The following is a 20,968-nucleotide window of genomic DNA, read 5'->3' as shown; positions in this document are numbered from 1 at the left end:
CACTCTCTCTGTCTCTCTCTCTCTGTCTCTCTCACTGTGTCTCGTTTTCTCTTTCTGTCTCTCTCTCTCTCTCTCTGTTTCTGTCTCACTCTCTGTCCCTCTCTCTGTCTTTGCCCTTTCGTTCTTTCTGGTACCTCTCTCCTAACCTGACAGTGTGCTGGATTGTTTGATTGTGAGCACCCCCTTTCACTGACTGATGTTACAGGTCTGCGGCAGTGTGAAGGAGAGGCAATTCCTGACTCCCCGGTGAATGGCACTCTGGGAGAATCAGTGATGTTAAAGCTCAGAGAACAAATAAAGGCACCAGAGGAAGTTGACTGGATCATGAACTTGAATGCAGAGAAACACAAAATAATCTGTGAATTGAGATCAGGCAGACAGATGTGCAATCCCGAATTGAGAGACAGATTTACCCTACATCCCATAACTCACGCATTGGAAATAAAATCCCTTCGAGCATCTGATCAGGGTCTCTATAAGATCACCGCCCGTTCACAACGAAAAACACAATATGAAGAGACATTTCAACTGCAACTATATGGTGAGAATGACAACAAACACAGTCACTAGATTCAGTTTACAGTCCCAGTACTGAGGGAGTGCCGCACTATCGGAGGGTCAGTACTGAGGGAGTGCCGCACTGTCGGAGGGTCAGTACTGAGGGAGTGCCGCACTGTCGGAGGGTCAGTACTGAGGGAGTGCCGCACTGTCGGAGGGTCAGGACTGAGGGAGTGCCGCACTGTCGGAGGGTCAGGACTGAGGGAGTGCCGTACTGTCGGAGGGTCAGGACTGAGGGAGTGCCGCACTGTCGGAGGGTCAGTACTGAGGGAGTGCCGTACTGTCGGAGGGTCAGGACTGAGGGAGTGCCGCACTGTCGGAGGGTCAGTACTGAGGGAGTGCCGCACTGTCACAGGGTCAGTACTGAGGGTGTGCTGCACTGTCGGAGGGTCAGTACTGAGGGAGTGCCGCACTGTCACAGGGTCAGTACTGAGGGAATGCTGCACTGTCGGAGGGTCAGGACTGAGGGAATGCCGCACTGTCGGAGGGTCAGTACTGAGGGAGTGCCGCACTGTCACAGGGTCAGTACTGAGGGTGTGCTGCACTGTCGGAGGGTCAGTACTGAGGGAGTGCCGCACTGTGGGAGGGTCAGTACTGAGGGAGTGCTGCAATGTCAGAGGGTCAGTACTGAGGGAGCCGAGGGGGAGTCGGGATGTTGAGGGAGCCGAGGGAGAGTCGGGGCGTGGAGGGAGCCGAGGGAGAGTCGGGGCGTGGAGGGAGAGTCGGGACGTGGAGGGAGCCGAGGGAGAGTCGGGGCGTGGAGGGAGCCGAGGGAGAGTCGGGGCGTGGCGGGTGGCGAGGGAGTGTCGGGACGTGGGGGGAGGCGAGGGAGAGTCGGGACGTGGAGGGAGCCGAGGGAGAGTCGGGGCGCGGAGGGAGAGTCGGGGCGCGGAGAGAGAGTCGGGGCGCGGAGGGAGCCGAGGGAGAATCGGGGCGCTGAGGGAGCCGAGGGAGAGTCGGGGCGCGGCGGGAACCGATGGAGAGTCGGGACGCGGAGGGAGCTGAGGGAGAGTCGGGACGCGGAGGGAGCAGAGGGAGAATCGGGGCGCGGCGGGAACCGAGGGAGAGTCGGGACGCGGAGGGAGGCGAGGGAGAGTCGGGACGCGGAGGGAGCCGAGGGAGAGTCGGGGCGTGGAGGGAGAGTCGGGGCGCGGCGTGAGCCGAGGGAGAGTCGGGGCGCGGAGGGAGCCGAGGGAGAGTCGGGAGGCGAGGGAGAATTGGGACGTGGAGGGAGCCGAGGGAGAGTCGGGGCGTGGAGGGAGAGTCGGGGCGCGGCGTGAGCCGAGGGAGAGTCGGGGCGTGGAGGGAGCCGAGGGAGAGGCGGGGCGTGGAGGGAGAGTCGGGGCGTGGAGGGAGCCGAGGGAGAGTCGGGACGTGGAGGGAGAGTCGGGACGTGGAGGGAGAGTCGGGACGTGGAGGGAGAGTCGGGACGTGGAGGGAGCCGAGGGAGAGTCGGTACGTGGAGGGAGCCGAGGGAGAGTCGGGGTGTGGAGGGAGCCGAGGGAGAGTCGGGGCGCCGAGGGAGAGTCGGGAGGCGAGGGAGAATTGGGACGTGGAGGGAGCCGAGGGAGAGTCGGGGCGCGCCGTGAGCCGAGGGAGAGTCGGGGCGTGGAGGGAGCCGAGGGAGAGTCGGGGTGTGGAGGGAGCCGAGGGAGAGTCGGGGCGCGGAGGGAGCCGAGGGAGAGACGGGAGGCGAGGGAGAATTGGGACGTGGAGGGAGCCGAGGGAGAGTCGGGGCGCGGCGTGAGCCGAGGGAGAGTCGGGGCGTGGAGGGAGCCGAGGGAGAGGCGGGGCGTGGAGGGAGAGGCGGGGCGTGGAGGGAGAGTCGGGGCGTGGAGGGAGCCGAGGGAGAGGCGGGGCGTGGAGGGAGAGGCGGAGCGTGGAGGGAGAGTCGGGACGTGGAGGGAGCCGAGGGAGAGTCGGGACGTGGAGGGAGAGTCGGGACGTGGAGGGAGAGTCGGGACGTGGAGGGAGCCGAGGGAGAGTCGGTACGTGGAGGGAGCCGAGGGAGAGTCGGGGTGTGGAGGGAGCCGAGGGAGAGTCGGGGCGCCGAGGGAGAGTCGGGAGGCGAGGGAGAGTCGGGACGTGGAGGGAGAGTCGGGACGTGGAGGGAGCCGAGGGAGAATTGGGACGTGGAGGGAGCCGAGGGAGAGTCGGGGCGCGGAGGGAGCCGAGGGAGAGTCGGGGCGCGGAGGGAGCCGAGGGAGAGTCGGGGCGCGGAGGGAGCCGAGGGAGAGTCGGGGCGCGGAGGGAGCCGAGGGAGAGTCAGGGAGCCGAGGGAGAGTCGGGGCGCGGAGGGAGCCGAGGGAGAGTCGGGAGGCGAGGGAGAATTGGGACGTGGAGGGAGCCGAGGGAGAGTCGGTACGTGGAGGGAGCCGAGGGAGAGTCGGGGTGTGGAGGGAGCCGAGGGAGAGTCGGGGTGTGGAGGGAGAGTCGGGACGTGGAGGGAGAGTCGGGACGTGGAGGGAGCCGAGGGAGAGTCGGTACGTGGAGGGAGCCGAGGGAGAGTCGGGGTGTGGAGGGAGCCGAGGGAGAGTCGGGGTGTGGAGGGAGCCGAGGGAGAGTCGGGACGTGGCGGGAGCCGAGGGAGAGTCGGGACGTGGAGGGAGGGTCGGGACGTGGAGGGAGAGTCGGTCCGTGGAGGGAGCCGAGGGAGAGTCGGGACGTGGAGGGAGCCGAGGGAGAGTCGGGACGTGGAGGGAGCCGAGGGAGAGTCGGGACGTGGAGGGAGCCGAGGGAGAGTCGGGACGTGGAGGGAGCCGAGGGAGAGTCGGGACGTGGAGGGAGCCGAGGGAGAGTCGGGACGTGGAGGGAGCCGAGGGAGAGTCGGGGCGTGGAGGGAGCCGAGGGAGAGTCGGGACGTGGAGGGAGCCGAGGGAGAGTCGGGGCGTGGAGGGAGCCGAGGGAGAGTCGGGGCGTGGAGGGAGCCGAGGGAGAGTCGGGGCGTGGAGGGAGCCGAGGGAGAGTCGGGGCGTGGAGGGAGAGTCGGGGCGTGGAGGGAGCCGAGGGAGAGTCGGGGCGTGGAGGGAGCCGAGGGAGAGTCGGGGCGTGGAGGGAGCCGAGGGAGAGGCGGGGCGTGGAGGGAGAGGCGGAGCGTGGAGGGAGCCGAGGGAGTGTCGGGACGTGGAGGGAGAGTCGGGACGTGGAGGGAGCCGAGGGAGAGTCGGTACGTGGAGGGAGCCGAGGGAGAGTCGGGGTGTGGAGGGAGCCGAGGGAGAGTCGGGACGTGGAAGGAGCCGAGGGAGAGTCGGGACGTGGAAGGAGCCGAGGGAGAGTCGGGACGTGGAGGGAGAGTCGGGACGTGGAGGGAGAGTCGGGACGTGGCGGGAGCCGAGGGAGAGTCGGGACGTGGCGGGAGCCGAGGGAGAGTCGGGACGTGGCGGGAGCCGAGGGAGAGTCGGGACGTGGCGGGAGCCGAGGGAGAGTCGGGGCGTGGAGGGAGCCGAGGGAGAGTCGGGACGTGGAGGGAGCCGAGGGAGAGTCGGGGCGTGGAGGGAGCCGAGGGAGAGTCGGGACGTGGAGGGAGCCGAGGGAGAGTCGGGGCGTAGAGGGAGCCGAGGGAGAGTCGGGGCGGTGAGGGAGAGTCGGGGCGTGGAGGGAGAGTCGGGGCGTGGAGGGAGAGTCGGTCCGTGGAGGGAGCCGAGGGAGAGTCGGGACGTGGAGGGAGGGTCGGGACGTGGAGGGAGCCGAGGGAGAGTCGGGACGTGGAGGGAGCCTAGGGAGAGTCGGGGCATGGAGGGTGCCGAGGGAGAGTCGGGGCGTGGAGGGAGAGTCGGGGCGTGGAGGGAGCCGAGGGAGAGTCGGGACGTGGAAGGAGCCGAGGGAGAGTCGGGGCGTGGAGGGTGCCGAGGGAGAGTTGGGACGTTTTTTGGAGCCGAGGGAGAGTCGGGAGGCGAGGGAGAGTTGTGATGTGGAGGGAGCCGAGGGAGAGTCCGGGCGTGGAGGGAGCCAAGGGAGAGTCGGGATGTGGAGGGAGAGTCGGGGCGTGGAGGGAGCCTAGGGAGAGTCGGGGCATGGAGGGAGCCGAGGGAGAGTCGGGGCGTGGAGGGAGAGTCGGGACGTGCAGGGAGCCGAGGGAGAGTCGGGACGTGCAGGGAGCCGAGGGAGAGTCGGGGCGTGGAGGGAGCCGAGGGAGAGTCGGGGCGTGGAGGGAGCCGAGGGAGAGATGGGGCGTGGAGTGAGCCGAGGGAGAGTCGGGGCGTGGAGGGAGAGTCGGGGCGTGGAGGGAGCCGAGGGAGAGTCGGGGCGTGGAGTGAGCCGAGGGAGAGTCGGGGCGTGGAGTGAGCCGAGGGAGAGTCGGGGCGTGGAGGGAGCCGAGGGAGAGTCGGGGCGTGGAGGGAGCCGAGGGAGAGTCGGGGCGTGGAGGGAGCCGAGGGAGAGTCGGGGCGTGGAGGGAGCCGAGGGAGAGTCGGGGCGTGGAGGGAGCCAAGGGAGAGTCGGGATGTGGAGGGAGAGTCGGGGCGTGGAGGGAGCCGAGGGAGAGTCGGGGCGTGGAGGGAGCCGAGGGAGAGTCGGGGCGTGGAGGGAGCCGAGGGAGAGTCGGGGCGTGGAGGGAGCCGAGGGAGAGTCGGGGCGTGGAGGGAGAGTCGGGGCGTGGAGGGAGCCGAGGGAGAGTCGGGGCGTGGAGGGAGCCGAGGGAGAGTCGGGGCGTGGAGGGAGCCGAGGGAGAGTCGGGGCGTGGAGGGAGCCGAGGGAGAGTCGGGACGTGGAAGGAGCCGAGGGAGAGTCGGGGCGTGGAGGGAGAGTCGGGACGTGCAGGGAGCCGAGAATGAGCCGGGACGTGGAGGGAGCCGAGGGAGAGATGGGGCGTGGAGTGAGCCGAGGGAGAGATGGGGCGTGGAGTGAGCCGAGGGAGAGTCGGGGCGTGGAGGGAGCCGATGGAGAGTCGGGGCGTGGAGGGAGCCGATGGAGAGTCGGGGCGTGGAGGGAGCCGAGGGAGAGTCGGGGCGTGGAGGGAGCCGAGGGAGAGTCGGGGCGTGGAGGGAGAGTCGGGGCGCGGCGTGAGCCGAGGGAGAGTCGGGGCGTGGAGGGAGCCGTGGGAGAGGCGGGGCGTGGAGGGAGAGTCGGGGCGTGGAGGGAGCCGAGGGAGAGTCGGGACGTGGAGGGAGAGTCGGGACGTGGAGGGAGAGTCGGGACGTGGAGGGAGAGTCGGGACGTGGAGGGAGCCGAGGTAGAGTCGGTACGTGGAGGGAGCCGAGGGAGAGTCGGGGTGTGGAGGGAGCCGAGGGAGAGTCGGGGCGCCGAGGGAGAGTCGGGAGGCGAGGGAGAATTGGGACGTGGAGGGAGCCGAGGGAGAGTCGGGGCGCGCCGTGAGCCGAGGGAGAGTCGGGGCGTGGAGGGAGCCGAGGGAGAGTCGGGGTGTGGAGGGAGCCGAGGGAGAGTCGGGGCGCGGAGGGAGCCGAGGGAGAGTCGGGAGGCGAGGGAGAATTGGGACGTGGAGGGAGCCGAGGGAGAGTCGGGGCGCGGCGTGAGCCGAGGGAGAGTCGGGGCGTGGAGGGAGCCGAGGGAGAGGCGGGGCGTGGAGGGAGAGTCGGGGCGTGGAGGGAGCCGAGGGAGAGGCGGGGCGTGGAGGGAGAGGCGGAGCGTGGAGGGAGAGTCGGGACGTGGAGGGAGCCGAGGGAGAGTCGGGACGTGGAGGGAGAGTCGGGACGTGGAGGGAGAGTCGGGACGTGGAGGGAGAGTCGGGACGTGGAGGGAGCCGAGGGAGAGTCGGTATGTGGAGGGAGCCGAGGGAGAGTCGGGGTGTGGAGGGAGCCGAGGGAGAGTCGGGGCGCCGAGGGAGAGTCGGGAGGCGAGGGAGAGTCGGGACGTGGAGGGAGAGTCGGGACGTGGAGGGAGCCGAGGGAGAATTGGGACGTGGAGGGAGCCGAGGGAGAGTCGGGGTGTGGAGGGAGCCGAGGGAGAGTCGGGGCGCGGAGGGAGCCGAGGGAGAGTCGGGGCGCGGAGGGAGCCGAGGGAGAGTCGGGGCGCGGAGGGAGCCGAGGGAGAGTCGGGGCGCGGAGGGAGCCGAGGGAGAGTCGGGGCGCGGAGGGAGCCGAGGGAGAGTCGGGAGGCGAGGGAGAATTGGGACGTGGAGGGAGCCGAGGGAGAGTCGGTACGTGGAGGGAGCCGAGGGAGAGTCGGGGTGTGGAGGGAGCCGAGGGAGAGTCGGGGTGTGGAGGGAGCCGAGGGAGAGTCGGGACGTGGCGGGAGCCGAGGGAGAGTCGGGACGTGGAGGGAGGGTCGGGACGTGGAGGGAGAGTCGGTCCGTGGAGGGAGCCGAGGGAGAGTCGGGACGTGGAGGGAGCCGAGGGAGAGTCGGGACGTGGAGGGAGCCGAGGGAGAGTCGGGACGTGGAGGGAGCCGAGGGAGAGTCGGGACGTGGAGGGAGCCGAGGGAGAGTCGGGACGTGGAGGGAGCCGAGGGAGAGTCGGGGCGTGGAGGGAGCCGAGGGAGAGTCGGGGCGTGGAGGGAGCCGAGGGAGAGTCGGGACGTGGAGGGAGCCGAGGGAGAGTCGGGACGTGGAGGGAGCCGAGGGAGAGTCGGGACGTGGAGGGAGCCGAGGGAGAGTCGGGGCGTGGAGGGAGAGTCGGGGCGTGGAGGGAGCCGAGGGAGAGTCGGGGCGTGGAGGGAGCCGAGGGAGAGTCGGGGCGTGGAGGGAGCCGAGGGAGAGTCGGGGCGTGGAGGGAGAGTCGGGGCGTGGAGGGAGCCGAGGGAGAGTCGGGGCGTGGAGGGAGCCGAGGGAGAGTCGGGGCGTGGAGGGAGCCGAGGGAGAGGCGGGGCGTGGAGGGAGAGGCGGAGCGTGGAGGGAGCCGAGGGAGAGTCGGGACGTGGAGGGAGAGTCGGGACGTGGAGGGAGCCGAGGGAGAGTCGGTACGTGGAGGGAGCCGAGGGAGAGTCGGGGTGTGGAGGGAGCCGAGGGAGAGTCGGGACGTGGAAGGAGCCGAGGGAGAGTCGGGACGTGGAAGGAGCCGAGGGAGAGTCGGGACGTGGAGGGAGAGTCGGGACGTGGAGGGAGAGTCGGGACGTGGCGGGAGCCGAGGGAGAGTCGGGACGTGGCGGGAGCCGAGGGAGAGTCGGGACGTGGAGGGAGAGTCGGGACGTGGCGGGAGCCGAGGGAGAGTCGGGACGTGGCGGGAGCCGAGGGAGAGTCAGGGCGTGGAGGGAGCCGAGGGAGAGTCGGGACGTGGAGGGAGCCGAGGGAGAGTCAGGGCGTGGAGGGAGCCGAGGGAGAGTCGGGACGTGGAGGGAGCCGAGGGAGAGTCGGGGCGTAGAGGGAGCCGAGGGAGAGTCGGGGCGGTGAGGGAGAGTCGGGGCGTGGAGGGAGAGTCGGGGCGTGGAGGGAGAGTCGGTCCGTGGAGGGAGCCGAGGGAGAGTCGGGACGTGGAGGGAGGGTCGGGACGTGGAGGGAGCCGAGGGAGAGTCGGGACGTGGAGGGAGCCTAGGGAGAGTCGGGGCATGGAGGGAGCCGAGGGAGAGTCGGGGCGTGGAGGGAGAGTCGGGGCGTGGAGGGAGCCGAGGGAGAGTCGGGACGTGGAAGGAGCCGAGGGAGAGTCGGGGCGTGGAGGGTGCCGAGGGAGAGTTGGGACGTTTTTTGGAGCCGAGGGAGAGTCGGGAGGCGAGGGAGAGTTGTGATGTGGAGGGAGCCGAGGGAGAGTCCGGGCGTGGAGGGAGCCAAGGGAGAGTCGGGATGTGGAGGGAGAGTCGGGGCGTGGAGGGAGCCTAGGGAGAGTCGGGCATGGAGGGAGCCGAGGGAGAGTCGGGGCGTGGAGGGAGAGTCGGGACGTGCAGGGAGCCGAGGGAGAGTCGGGGCGTGGAGGGAGCCGAGGGAGAGTCGGGGCGTGGAGGGAGCCGAGGGAGAGATGGGGCGTGGAGTGAGCCGAGGGAGAGTCGGGGCGTGGAGGGAGAGTCGGGGCGTGGAGGGAGCCGAGGGAGAGTCGGGGCGTGGAGTGAGCCGAGGGAGAGTCGGGGCGTGGAGTGAGCCGAGGGAGAGTCGGGGCGTGGAGGGAGCCGAGGGAGAGTCGGGGCGTGGAGGGAGCCGAGGGAGAGTCGGGGCGTGGAGGGAGCCGAGGGAGAGTCGGGGCGTGGAGGGAGCCGAGGGAGAGTCGGGGCGTGGAGGGAGCCGAGGGAGAGTCGGGGCGTGGAGGGAGCCAAGGGAGAGTCGGGATGTGGAGGGAGAGTCGGGGCGTGGAGGGAGCCTAGGGAGAGTCGGGGCGTGGAGGGAGCCGAGGGAGAGTCGGGGCGTGGAGGGAGCCGAGGGAGAGTCGGGGCGTGGAGGGAGCCGAGGGAGAGTCGGGGCGTGGAGGGAGAGTCGGGGCGTGGAGGGAGCCGAGGGAGAGTCGGGGCGTGGAGGGAGCCGAGGGAGAGTCGGGGCGTGGAGGGAGCCGAGGGAGAGTCGGGACGTGGAAGGAGCCGAGGGAGAGTCGGGGCGTGGAGGGAGAGTCGGGACGTGCAGGGAGCCGAGAATGAGCCGGGACGTGGAGGGAGCCGAGGGAGAGATGGGGCGTGGAGTGAGCCGAGGGAGAGATGGGGCGTGGAGTGAGCCGAGGGAGAGTCGGGGCGTGGAGGGAGCCGATGGAGAGTCGGGGCGTGGAGGGAGCCGAGGGAGAGTCGGGGCGTGGAGGGAGCCGAGGGAGAGTCGGGGCGTGGAGGGAGCCGAGGGAGAGTCAGGACGTGAAAGGAGCCGAGCGAGAATCGGGGCGTGGAGGGAGAGTCGGGGCGTGGAGGGAGCCGAGGGAGAGTCGGGGCGTGGAGGGAGCCGAGGGAGAGTCGGGGCGTGGAGGGAGCCGAGGGAGAGTCGGGACGTGGAGGGAGCCGAGGGAGAGTCGGGGCGTGGAGGGAGCCGAGGGAGAGTCGGGACGTGGAGGGAGCCGAGAATGAGTCGGGACGTGGAGGGAGCCGAGGGAGAGATGGGGCGTGGAGTGAGCCGAGGGAGAGTCGGGGCGTGGAGTGAGCCGAGGGAGAGTCGGGGCGTGGAGTGAGCCGAGGGAGAGTCGGGGCGTGGAGGGAGCCGAGGGAGAGTCGGGGCGTGGAGGGAGCCGAGGGAGAGTCGGGGCGTGGAGGGAGCCGAGGGAGAGTCGGGGCGTGGAGGGAGCCGAGGGAGAGTCGGGGCGTGGAGGGAGAATTGGGACGTGGAGGGAGCCGAGGGAGAGTCGGGGTGTGGAGGGAGCCGAGGGAGAGTCGGGGCGCGGAGGGAGCCGAGGGAGAGTCGGGGCGTGGAGGGAGCCGAGGGAGAGTCGGGGCGCGGAGGGAGCCGAGGGAGAGTCGGGGTGTGGAGGGAGCCGAGGGAGAGTCGGGGCGCGGAGGGAGCCGAGGGAGAGTCGGGGCGCGGAGGGAGCCGAGGGAGAATTGGGACGTGGAGGGAGCCGAGGGATAGTCGGTACGTGGAGGGAGCCGAGGGAGAGTCGGGGTGTGGAGGGAGCCGAGGGAGAGTCGGGGTGTGGAGGGAGCCGAGGGAGAGTCGGGACGTGGCGGGAGCCGAGGGAGAGTCGGGACGTGGAGGGAGGGTCGGGACGTGGAGGGAGAGTCGGTCCGTGGAGGGAGCCGAGGGAGAGTCGGGACGTGGAGGGAGCCGAGGGAGAGTCGGGACGTGGAGGGAGGGTCGGGACGTGGAGGGAGCCGAGGGAGAGTCGGGACGTGGAGGGAGCCGAGGGAGAGTCGGGACGTGGAGGGAGCCGAGGGAGAGTCGGGACGTGGAGGGAGGGTTGGGACGTGGAGGGAGCCGAGGGAGAGTTGGGACGTTTTTTGGAGCCGAGGGAGAGTCGGGAGGCGAGGGAGAGTTGTGATGTGGAGGGAGCCGAGGGAGAGTCCGGGCGTGGAGGGAGCCAAGGGAGAGTCGGGATGTGGAGGGAGAGTCGGGGCGTGGAGGGAGCCGAGGGAGAGTCGGGGCGTGGAGGGAGAGTCGGGACGTGGCGGGAGCCGAGGGAGAGTCGGGACGTGGAGGGAGCCGAGGGAGAGTCGGGGCGTGGAGGGAGCCGAGGGAGAGTCGGGACGTGGAGGGAGCCGAGGGAGAGTCGGGGCGGTGAGGGAGAGTCGGGGCGTGGAGGGAGCCGAGGGAGAGTCGGGACGTGGAGGGAGCCGAGGGAGAGTCGGGGCGTGGAGGGAGCCGAGGGAGAGTCGGGGCGTGGAGGGAGCCGAGGGAGAGTCGGGGCGTGGAGGGAGCCAAGGGAGAGTCGGGATGTGGAGGGAGAGTCGGGGCGTGGAGGGAGCCTAGGGAGAGTCGGGGCGTGGAGGGAGCCGAGGGAGAGTCGGGGCGTGGAGGGAGCCGAGGGAGAGTCGGGATGTGGAGGGAGAGTCGGGGCGTGGAGGGAGCCGAGGGAGAGTCGGGGCGTGGAGGGAGCCGAGGGAGAGTCGGGGCGTGGAGGGAGCCGAGGGAGAGTCGGGGCGTGGAGGGAGAGTCGGGGCGTGGAGGGAGACTCGGGACGTGCACGGAGCCGAGAATGAGCCGGGACGTGGAGGGAGCCGAGGGAGAGATGGGGCGTGGAGTGAGCCGAGGGAGAGATGGGGCGTGGAGTGAGCCGAGGGAGAGATGGGGCGTGGAGTGAGCCGAGGGAGAGTCGGGGCGTGGAGGGAGCCGAGGGAGAGTCGGGGCGTGGAGGGAGCCGATGGCGAGTCGGGGCGTGGAGGGAGCCGAGGGAGAGTCGGGGCGTGGAGGGAGCCGAGGGAGAGTCGGGGCGTGGAGTGAGCCGAGGGAGAGTCGGGGCGTGGAGTGAGCCGAGGGAAAGTCGGGGCGTGGAGGGAGCCGAGGGAGAGTCGGGGCGTGGAGGGAGCCGAGGGAGAGTCGGGGCGTGGAGGGAGCCGAGGGAGAGTCGGGGCGTGGAGGGAGCCGAGGGAGAGTCGGGACGTGGAGGGAGCCGAGAATGAGTCGGGACGTGGAGGGAGCCGAGGGAGAGATGGGGCGTGGAGTGAGCCGAGGGAGAGTCGGGGCGTGGAGTGAGCCGAGGGAGAGTCGGGGCGTGGAGTGAGCCGAGGGAAAGTCGGGGCGTGGAGGGAGCCGAGGGAGAGTCGGGGCGTGGAGGGAGCCGAGGGAGAGTCGGGGCGTGGAGGGAGCCGAGGGAGAGTCGGGGCGTGGAGGGAGCCGAGGGAGAGTCGGGGCGTGGAGGGAGAGTCGGGGCGTGGAGGGAGCCGAGGGAGAGTCGGGGCGTGGAGGGAGCCGAGGGAGAGTCGGGGCGTGGAGGGAGCCGAGGGAGAGGCGGGGCGTGGAGGGAGAGGCGGAGCGTGGAGGGAGAGTCGGGACGTGGAGGGAGCCGAGGGAGAGTCGGGACGTGGAGGGAGAGTCGGGACGTGGAGGGAGCCGAGGGAGAGTCGGGGTGTGGAGGGAGCCGAGGGAGAGTCGGGACGTGGAAGGAGCCGAGGGAGAGTCGGGACGTGGAAGGAGCCGAGGGAGAGTCGGGACGTGGAGGGAGAGTCGGGACGTGGAGGGAGAGTCGGGACGTGGCGGGAGCCGAGGGAGAGTCGGGACGTGGCGGGAGCCGAGGGAGAGTCGGGACGTGGAGGGAGAGTCGGGACGTGGCGGGAGCCGAGGGAGAGTCGGGACGTGGCGGGAGCCGAGGGAGAGTCAGGGCGTGGAGGGAGCCGAGGGAGAGTCGGGACGTGGAGGGAGCCGAGGGAGAGTCAGGGCGTGGAGGGAGCCGAGGGAGAGTCGGGACGTGGAGGGAGCCGAGGGAGAGTCGGGGCGTAGAGGGAGCCGAGGGAGAGTCGGGGCGGTGAGGGAGAGTCGGGGCGTGGAGGGAGAGTCGGGGCGTGGAGGGAGAGTCGGTCCGTGGAGGGAGCCGAGGGAGAGTCGGGACGTGGAGGGAGGGTCGGGACGTGGAGGGAGCCGAGGGAGAGTCGGGACGTGGAGGGAGCCTAGGGAGAGTCGGGGCATGGAGGGAGCCGAGGGAGAGTCGGGGCGTGGAGGGAGAGTCGGGGCGTGGAGGGAGCCGAGGGAGAGTCGGGACGTGGAAGGAGCCGAGGCAGAGTCGGGGCGTGGAGGGTGCCGAGGGAGAGTTGGGACGTTTTTTGGAGCCGAGGGAGAGTCGGGAGGCGAGGGAGAGTTGTGATGTGGAGGGAGCCGATGGAGAGTCCGGGCGTGGAGGGAGCCAAGGGAGAGTCGGGATGTGGAGGGAGAGTCGGGGCGTGGAGGGAGCCTAGGGAGAGTCGGGGCATGGAGGGAGCCGAGGGAGAGTCGGGGCGTGGAGGGAGAGTCGGGACGTGCAGGGAGCCGAGGGAGAGTCGGGGCGTGGAGGGAGCCGAGGGAGAGTCGGGGCGTGGAGGGAGCCGAGGGAGAGATGGGGCGTGGAGTGAGCCGAGGGAGAGTCGGGGCGTGGAGGGAGAGTCGGGGCGTGGAGGGAGCCGAGGGAGAGTCGGGGCGTGGAGTGAGCCGAGGGAGAGTCGGGGCGTGGAGTGAGCCGAGGGAGAGTCGGGGCGTGGAGGGAGCCGAGGGAGAGTCGGGGCGTGGAGGGAGCCGAGGGAGAGTCGGGGCGTGGAGGGAGCCGAGGGAGAGTCGGGGCGTGGAGGGAGCCGAGGGAGAGTCGGGGCGTGGAGGGAGCCAAGGGAGAGTCGGGATGTGGAGGGAGAGTCGGGGCGTGGAGGGAGCCTAGGGAGAGTCGGGGCGTGGAGGGAGCCGAGGGAGAGTCGGGGCGTGGAGGGAGCCGAGGGAGAGTCGGGGCGTGGAGGGAGCCGAGGGAGAGTCGGGGCGTGGAGGGAGAGTCGGGGCGTGGAGGGAGCCGAGGGAGAGTCGGGGCGTGGAGGGAGCCGAGGGAGAGTCGGGGAGTGGAGGGAGCCTAGGGAGAGTCGGGGCGTGGAGGGAGCCGAGGGAGAGTCGGGACGTGGAAGGAGCCGAGGGAGAGTCGGGGCGTGGAGGGAGAGTCGGGACGTGCAGGGAGCCGAGAATGAGCCGGGACGTGGAGGGAGCCGAGGGAGAGATGGGGCGTGGAGTGAGCCGAGGGAGAGATGGGACGTGGAGTGAGCCGAGGGAGAGTCGGGGCGTGGAGGGAGCCGATGGAGAGTCGGGGCGTGGAGGGAGCCGAGGGAGAGTCGGGGCGTGGAGGGAGCCGAGGGAGAGTCGGGGCGTGGAGGGAGCCGAGGGAGAGTCAGGACGTGAAAGGAGCCGAGCGAGAATCGGGGCGTGGAGGGAGAGTCGGGGCGTGGAGGGAGCCGAGGGAGAGTCGGGGCGCGGAGGGAGCCGAGGGAGAGTCGGGGCGCGGAGGGAGCCGAGGGAGAGTCGGGGCGCGGAGGGAGCCGAGGGAGAGTCGGGAGGCGAGGGAGAATTGGGACGTGGAGGGAGCCGAGGGAGAGTCGGTACGTGGAGGGAGCCGAGGGAGAGTCGGGGTGTGGAGGGAGAGTCGGGACGTGGAGGGAGAGTCGGGACGTGGAGGGAGCCGAGGGAGAGTCGGTACGTGGAGGGAGCCGAGGGAGAGTCGGGGTGTGGAGGGAGCCGAGGGAGAGTCGGGGTGTGGAGGGAGCCGAGGGAGAGTCGGGACGTGGCGGGAGCCGAGGGAGAGTCGGGACGTGGAGGGAGGGTCGGGACGTGGAGGGAGAGTCGGTCCGTGGAGGGAGCCGAGGGAGAGTCGGGACGTGGAGGGAGCCGAGGGAGAGTCGGGACGTGGAGGGAGCCGAGGGAGAGTCGGGACGTGGAGGGAGCCGAGGGAGAGTCGGGACGTGGAGGGAGCCGAGGGAGAGTCGGGACGTGGAGGGAGCCGAGGGAGAGTCGGGGCGTGGAGGGAGCCGAGGGAGAGTCGGGACGTGGAGGGAGCCGAGGGAGAGTCGGGACGTGGAGGGAGCCGAGGGAGAGTCGGGACGTGGAGGGAGCCGAGGGAGAGTCGGGGCGTGGAGGGAAAGTCGGGGCGTGGAGGGAGCCGAGGGAGAGTCGGGGCGTGGAGGGAGCCGAGGGAGAGTCGGGGCGTGGAGGGAGCCGAGGGAGAGTCGGGGCGTGGAGGGAGAGTCGGGGCGTGGAGGGAGCCGAGGGAGAGTCGGGGCGTGGAGGGAGCCGAGGGAGAGTCGGGGCGTGGAGGGAGCCGAGGGAGAGGCGGGGCGTGGAGGGAGAGGCGGAGCGTGGAGGGAGCCGAGGGAGAGTCGGGACGTGGAGGGAGAGTCGGGACGTGGAGGGAGCCGAGGGAGAGTCGGTACGTGGAGGGAGCCGAGGGAGAGTCGGGGTGTGGAGGGAGCCGAGGGAGAGTCGGGACGTGGAAGGAGCCGAGGGAGAGTCGGGACGTGGAAGGAGCCGAGGGAGAGTCGGGACGTGGAGGGAGAGTCGGGACGTGGAGGGAGAGTCGGGACGTGGCGGGAGCCGAGGGAGAGTCGGGACGTGGCGGGAGCCGAGGGAGAGTCGGGACGTGGAGGGAGAGTCGGGACGTGGTGGGAGCCGAGGGAGAGTCGGGACGTGGAGGGAGCCGAGGGAGAGTCAGGGCGTGGAGGGAGCCGAGGGAGAGTCGGGACGTGGAGGGAGCCGAGGGAGAGTCGGGACGTGGAGGGAGCCGAGGGAGAGTCAGGGCGTGGAGGGAGCCGAGGGAGAGTCGGGACGTGGAGGGAGCCGAGGGAGAGTCGGGGCGTAGAGGGAGCCGAGGGAGAGTCGGGGCGGTGAGGGAGAGTCGGGGCGTGGAGGGAGAGTCGGGGCGTGGAGGGAGAGTCGGTCCGTGGAGGGAGCCGAGGGAGAGTCGGGACGTGGAGGGAGGGTCGGGACGTGGAGGGAGCCGAGGGAGAGTCGGGACGTGGAGGGAGCCTAGGGAGAGTCGGGACATGGAGGGAGCCGAGGGAGAGTCGGGGCGTGGAGGGAGAGTCGGGGCGTGGAGGGAGCCGAGGGAGAGTCGGGGCGTGGAGGGAGCCAAGGGAGAGTCGGGATGTGGAGGGAGAGTCGGGGCGTGGAGGGAGCCTAGGGAGAGTCGGGGCGTGGAGGGAGCCGAGGGAGAGTCGGGGCGTGGAGGGAGCCGAGGGAGAGTCGGGGCGTGGAGGGAGCCGAGGGAGAGTCGGGGCGTGGAGGGAGAGTCGGGGCGTGGAGGGAGCCGAGGGAGAGTCGGGGCGTGGAGGGAGCCGAGGGAGAGTCGGGGCGTGGAGGGAGCCGAGGGAGAGTCGGGGCGTGGAGGGAGCCGAGGGAGAGTCGGGACGTGGAAGGAGCCGAGGGAGAGTCGGGGCGTGGAGGGAGAGTCGGGACGTGCAGGGAGCCGAGAATGAGCCGGGACGTGGAGGGAGCCGAGGGAGAGATGGGGCGTGGAGTGAGCCGAGGGAGAGATGGGGCGTGGAGTGAGCCGAGGGAGAGTCGGGGCGTGGAGGGAGCCGATGGAGAGTCGGGGCGTGGAGGGAGCCGAGGGAGAGTCGGGGCGTGGAGGGAGCCGAGGGAGAGTCGGGGCGTGGAGGGAGCCGAGGGAGAGTCAGGACGTGAAAGGAGCCGAGCGAGAATCGGGGCGTGGAGGGAGAGTCGGGGCGTGGAGGGAGCCGAGGGAGAGTCGGGGCGTGGAGGGAGCCGAGGGAGAGTCGGGGCGTGGAGGGAGCCGAGGGAGAGTCGGGACGTGGAGGGAGCCGAGGGAGAGTCGGGGCGTGGAGGGAGCCGAGGGAGAGTCGGGACGTGGAGGGAGCCGAGAATGAGTCGGGACGTGGAGGGAGCCGAGGGAGAGATGGGGCGTGGAGTGAGCCGAGGGAGAGTCGGGGCGTGGAGTGAGCCGAGGGAGAGTCGGGGCGTGGAGGGAGCCGAGGGAGAGTCGGGGCGTGGAGGGAGCCGAGGGAGAGTCGGGGCGTGGAGGGAGCCGAGGGAGAGTCGGGGCGTGGAGGGAGAATTGGGACGTGGAGGGAGCCGAGGGAGAGTCGGGGTGTGGAGGGAGCCGAGGGAGAGTCGGGGCGCGGAGGGAGCCGAGGGAGAGTCGGGGCGTGGAGGGAGCCGAGGGAGAGTCGGGGCGCGGAGGGAGCCGAGGGAGAGTCGGGGCGCGGAGGGAGCCGAGGGAGAGTCGGGGTGTGGAGGGAGCCGAGGGAGAGTCGGGGCGCGGAGGGAGCCGAGGGAGAGTCGGGGCGCGGAGGGAGCCGAGGGAGAATTGGGACGTGGAGGGAGCCGAGGGATAGTCGGTACGTGGAGGGAGCCGAGGGAGAGTCGGGGTGTGGAGGGAGCCGAGGGAGAGTCGGGGTGTGGAGGGAGCCGAGGGAGAGTCGGGACGTGGCGGGAGCCGAGGGAGAGTCGGGACGTGGAGGGAGGGTCGGGACGTGGAGGGAGAGTCGGTCCGTGGAGGGAGCCGAGGGAGAGTCGGGACGTGGAGGGAGCCGAGGGAGAGTCGGGACGTGGAGGGAGGGTCGGGACGTGGAGGGAGCCGAGGGAGAGTCGGGACGTGGAGGGAGCCGAGGGAGAGTCGGGACGTGGAGGGAGCCGAGGGAGAGTCGGGACGTGGAGGGAGGGTTGGGACGTGGAGGGAGCCGAGGGAGAGTTGGGACGTTTTTTGGAGCCGAGGGAGAGTCGGGAGGCGAGGGAGAGTTGTGATGTGGAGGGAGCCGAGGGAGAGTCCGGGCGTGGAGGGAGCCAAGGGAGAGTCGGGATGTGGAGGGAGAGTCGGGGCGTGGAGGGAGCCGAGGGAGAGTCGGGGCGTGGAGGGAGAGTCGGGACGTGGCGGGAGCCGAGGGAGAGTCGGGACGTGGAGGGAGCCGAGGGAGAGTCGGGGCGTGGAGGGAGCCGAGGGAGAGTCGGGACGTGGAGGGAGCCGAGGGAGAGTCGGGGCGGTGAGGGAGAGTCGGGGCGTGGAGGGAGCCGAGGGAGAGTCGGGACGTGGAGGGAGCCGAGGGAGAGTCGGGGCGTGGAGGGAGCCGAGGGAGAGTCGGGGCGTGGAGGGAGCCGAGGGAGAGTCGGGGCGTGGAGGGAGCCAAGGGAGAGTCGGGATGTGGAGGGAGAGTCGGGGCGTGGAGGGAGCCTAGGGAGAGTCGGGGCGTGGAGGGAGCCGAGGGAGAGTCGGGGCGTGGAGGGAGCCGAGGGAGAGTCGGGATGTGGAGGGAGAGTCGGGGCGTGGAGGGAGCCGAGGGAGAGTCGGGGCGTGGAGGGAGCCGAGGGAGAGTCGGGGCGTGGAGGGAGCCGAGGGAGAGTCGGGGCGTGGAGGGAGAGTCGGGGCGTGGAGGGAGACTCGGGACGTGCAGGGAGCCGAGAATGAGCCGGGACGTGGAGGGAGCCGAGGGAGAGATGGGGCGTGGAGTGAGCCGAGGGAGAGATGGGGCGTGGAGTGAGCCGAGGGAGAGATGGGGCGTGGAGTGAGCCGAGGGAGAGTCGGGGCGTGGAGGGAGCCGAGGGAGAGTCGGGGCGTGGAGGGAGCCGATGGAGAGTCGGGGCGTGGAGGGAGCCGAGGGAGAGTCGGGGCGTGGAGGGAGCCGAGGGAGAGTCGGGGCGTGGAGTGAGCCGAGGGAGAGTCGGGGCGTGGAGTGAGCCGAGGGAAAGTCGGGGCGTGGAGGGAGCCGAGGGAGAGTCGGGGCGTGGAGGGAGCCGAGGGAGAGTCGGGGCGTGGAGGGAGCCGAGGGAGAGTCGGGGCGTGGAGGGAGCCGAGGGAGAGTCGGGACGTGGAGGGAGCCGAGAATGAGTCGGGACGTGGAGGGAGCCGAGGGAGAGATGGGGCGTGGAGTGAGCCGAGGGAGAGTCGGGGCGTGGAGTGAGCCGAGGGAGAGTCGGGGCGTGGAGTGAGCCGAGGGAAAGTCGGGGCGTGGAGGGAGCCGAGGGAGAGTCGGGGCGTGGAGGGAGCCGAGGGAGAGTCGGGGCGTGGAGGGAGCCGAGGGAGAGTCGGGGCGTGGAGGGAGCCGAGGGAGAGTCGGGGCGTGGAGGGAGAGTCGGGGCGTGGAGGGAGCCGAGGGAGAGTCGGGGCGTGGAGGGAGCCGAGGGAGAGTCGGGGCGTGGAGGGAGCCGAGGGAGAGGCGGGGCGTGGAGGGAGAGGCGGAGCGTGGAGGGAGAGTCGGGACGTGGAGGGAGCCGAGGGAGAGTCGGGACGTGGAGGGAGAGTCGGGACGTGGAGGGAGCCGAGGGAGAGTCGGGGTGTGGAGGGAGCCGAGGGAGAGTCGGGACGTGGAAGGAGCCGAGGGAGAGTCGGGACGTGGAAGGAGCCGAGGGAGAGTCGGGACGTGGAGGGAGAGTCGGGACGTGGAGGGAGAGTCGGGACGTGGCGGGAGCCGAGGGAGAGTCGGGACGTGGCGGGAGCCGAGGGAGAGTCGGGACGTGGAGGGAGAGTCGGGACGTGGCGGGAGCCGAGGGAGAGTCGGGACGTGGCGGCAGCCGAGGGAGAGTCAGGGCGTGGAGGGAGCCGAGGGAGAGTCGGGACGTGGAGGGAGCCGAGGGAGAGTCTGGGCGTGGAGGGAGCCGAGGGAGAGTCGGGACGTGGAGGGAGCCGAGGGAGAGTCGGGGCGTAGAGGGAGCCGAGGGAGAGTCGGGGCGGTGAGGGAGAGTCGGGGCGTGGAGGGAGAGTCGGGGCGTGGAGGGAGAGTCGGTCCGTGGAGGGAGCCGAGGGAGAGTCGGGACGTGGAGGGAGGGTCGGGACGTGGAGGGAGCCGAGGGAGAGTCGGGACGTGGAGGGAGCCTAGGGAGAGTCGGGGCATGGAGGGAGCCGAGGGAGAGACGGGGCGTGGAGGGAGAGTCGGGGCGTGGAGGGAGCCGAGGGAGAGTCGGGACGTGGAAGGAGCCGAGGCAGAGTCGGGGCGTGGAGGGTGCCGAGGGAGAGTTGGGACGTTTTTTGGAGCCGAGGGAGAGTCGGGAGGCGAGGGAGAGTTGTGATGTGGAGGGAGCCGATGGAGAGTCCGGGCGTGGAGGGAGCCAAGGGAGAGTCGGGATGTGGAGGGAGAGTCGGGGCGTGGAGGGAGCCTAGGGAGAGTCGGGGCATGGAGGGAGCCGAGGGAGAGTCGGGGCGTGGAGGGAGAGTCGGGACGTGCAGGGAGCCGAGGGAGAGTCGGGGCGTTGAGGGAGCCGAGGGAGAGTCGGGGCGTGGAGGGAGCCGAGGGAGAGATGGGGCGTAGAGTGAGCCGAGGGAGAGTCGGGGCGTGGAGGGAGAGTCGGGGCGTGGAGGGAGCCGAGGGAGAGTCGGGGCGTGGAGTGAGCCGAGGGAGAGTCGGGGCGTGGAGTGAGCCGAGGGAGAGTCGGGGCGTGGAGGGAGCCGAGGGAGAGTCGGGGCGTGGAGGGAGCCGAGGGAGAGTCGGGGCGTGGAGGGAGCCGAGGGAGAGTCGGGGCGTGGAGGGAGCCAAGGGAGAGTCGGGATGTGGAGGGAGAGTCGGGGCGTGGAGGGAGCCTAGGGAGAGTCGGGGCGTGGAGGGAGCCGAGGGAGAGTCGGGGCGTGGAGGGAGCCGAGGGAGAGTCGGGGCGTGGAGGGAGCCGAGGGAGAGTCGGGGCGTGGAGGGAGAGTCGGGGCGTGGAGGGAGCCGAGGGAGAGTCGGGGCGTGGAGGGAGCCGAGGGAGAGTCGGGGAGTGGAGGGAGCCTAGGGAGAGTCGGGGCGTGGAGGGAGCCGAGGGAGAGTCGGGACGTGGAAGGAGCCGAGGGAGAGTCGGGGCGTGGAGGGAGAGTCGGGACGTGCAGGGAGCCGAGAATGAGCCGGGACGTGGAGGGAGCCGAGGGAGAGATGGGGCGTGGAGTGAGCCGAGGGAGAGATGGGACGTGGAGTGAGCCGAGGGAGAGTCGGGGCGTGGAGGGAGCCGATGGAGAGTCGGGGCGTGGAGGGAGCCGAGGGAGAGTCGGGGCGTGGAGGGAGCCGAGGGAGAGTCGGGGCGTGGAGGGAGCCGAGGGAGAGTCAGGACGTGAAAGGAGCCGAGCGAGAATCGGGGCGTGGAGGGAGAGTCGGGGCGTGGAGGGAGCCGAGGGAGAGTCGGGGCGTGGAGGGAGCCGAGGGAGAGTCGGGGCGTGGAGGGAGCCGAGGGAGAGTCGGGGCGTGGAGGGAGCCGAGGGAGAGTCGGGACGTGGAGGGAGCCGAGGGAGAGTCGGGGCGTGGAGGGAGCCGAGGGAGAGTCGGGGCGTGGAGGGAGCCGAGAATGAGTCGGGACGTGGAGGGAGCCGAGGGAGAGTCGGGGCGTGGAGTGAGCCGAGGGAGAGTCGGGGCGTGGAGTGAGCCGAGGGAGAGTCGGGGCGTGGAGTGAGCCGAGGGAGAGTCGGGGCGTGGAGGGAGCCGAGGGAGAGTCGGGGCGTGGAGGGAGCCGAGGGAGAGTCGGGACGTGGTGGGAGCCGAGGGAGAGTCGGGGCGTGGAGGGAGCCGAGGGAGAGCCAGTGCGTGGAGGGAGCCGAGGGAGAGTCGGGACGTGGCGGGAGCCGAGGGAGGGTCGGGACGTGGAGGGAGCCGAGGGAGGGTCGGGACGTGGAGGGAGCCGAGGGAGAGTCGGGACGTGGAGGGAGCCGAGGGAGAGCCAGTGTGTGGAGGGAGCCGAGGCAGAGTCGGGACGTGGAGGGAGCCGAGGGAGAGCCAGTGTGTGGAGGTAGCCGAGGGAGAGTCGGGACGTGGCGGGAGCCGAGGCAGAGTCGGGGTAGTAACA

General features: G+C 71.0%; 2 protein-coding genes across 2 annotated transcripts in view; both read left to right on the top strand.

Annotated features, from left to right (window-relative positions):
- Window positions 1–20,968, top strand: part of LOC137366344 (CD48 antigen-like) — a gene marked incomplete at its 3' end in the record, with an annotated part of 60,824 nt that overhangs the window by 23,650 nt on the left and 16,206 nt on the right. The window contains exon 3 of the mRNA XM_068028239.1: window positions 206–541. Within this exon, the coding sequence (XP_067884340.1) occupies window positions 206–541 (336 nt within the window). The remainder of the gene's footprint in view (window positions 1–205; window positions 542–20,968) is intronic.
- LOC137366346 (fibril-forming collagen alpha chain-like) lies at window positions 3,479–20,963 on the top strand (the record flags this gene model as incomplete). Its single annotated transcript, XM_068028241.1, has 4 exons — window positions 3,479–3,556; window positions 10,804–10,819; window positions 11,083–11,144; window positions 20,916–20,963. Coding segments are annotated over 4 exons (204 nt in total), but the record flags the coding sequence as incomplete, so codon positions are not given.

This window comes from Heterodontus francisci, unplaced genomic scaffold (genome assembly GCF_036365525.1).
Source record: "Heterodontus francisci isolate sHetFra1 unplaced genomic scaffold, sHetFra1.hap1 HAP1_SCAFFOLD_1133, whole genome shotgun sequence".
NCBI classification, from domain to species: Eukaryota; Metazoa; Chordata; class Chondrichthyes; order Heterodontiformes; family Heterodontidae; genus Heterodontus; species Heterodontus francisci.
Note: the sequence above shows the minus strand (reverse complement) of the source record. Positions and strands in the feature narration are given on the sequence as shown.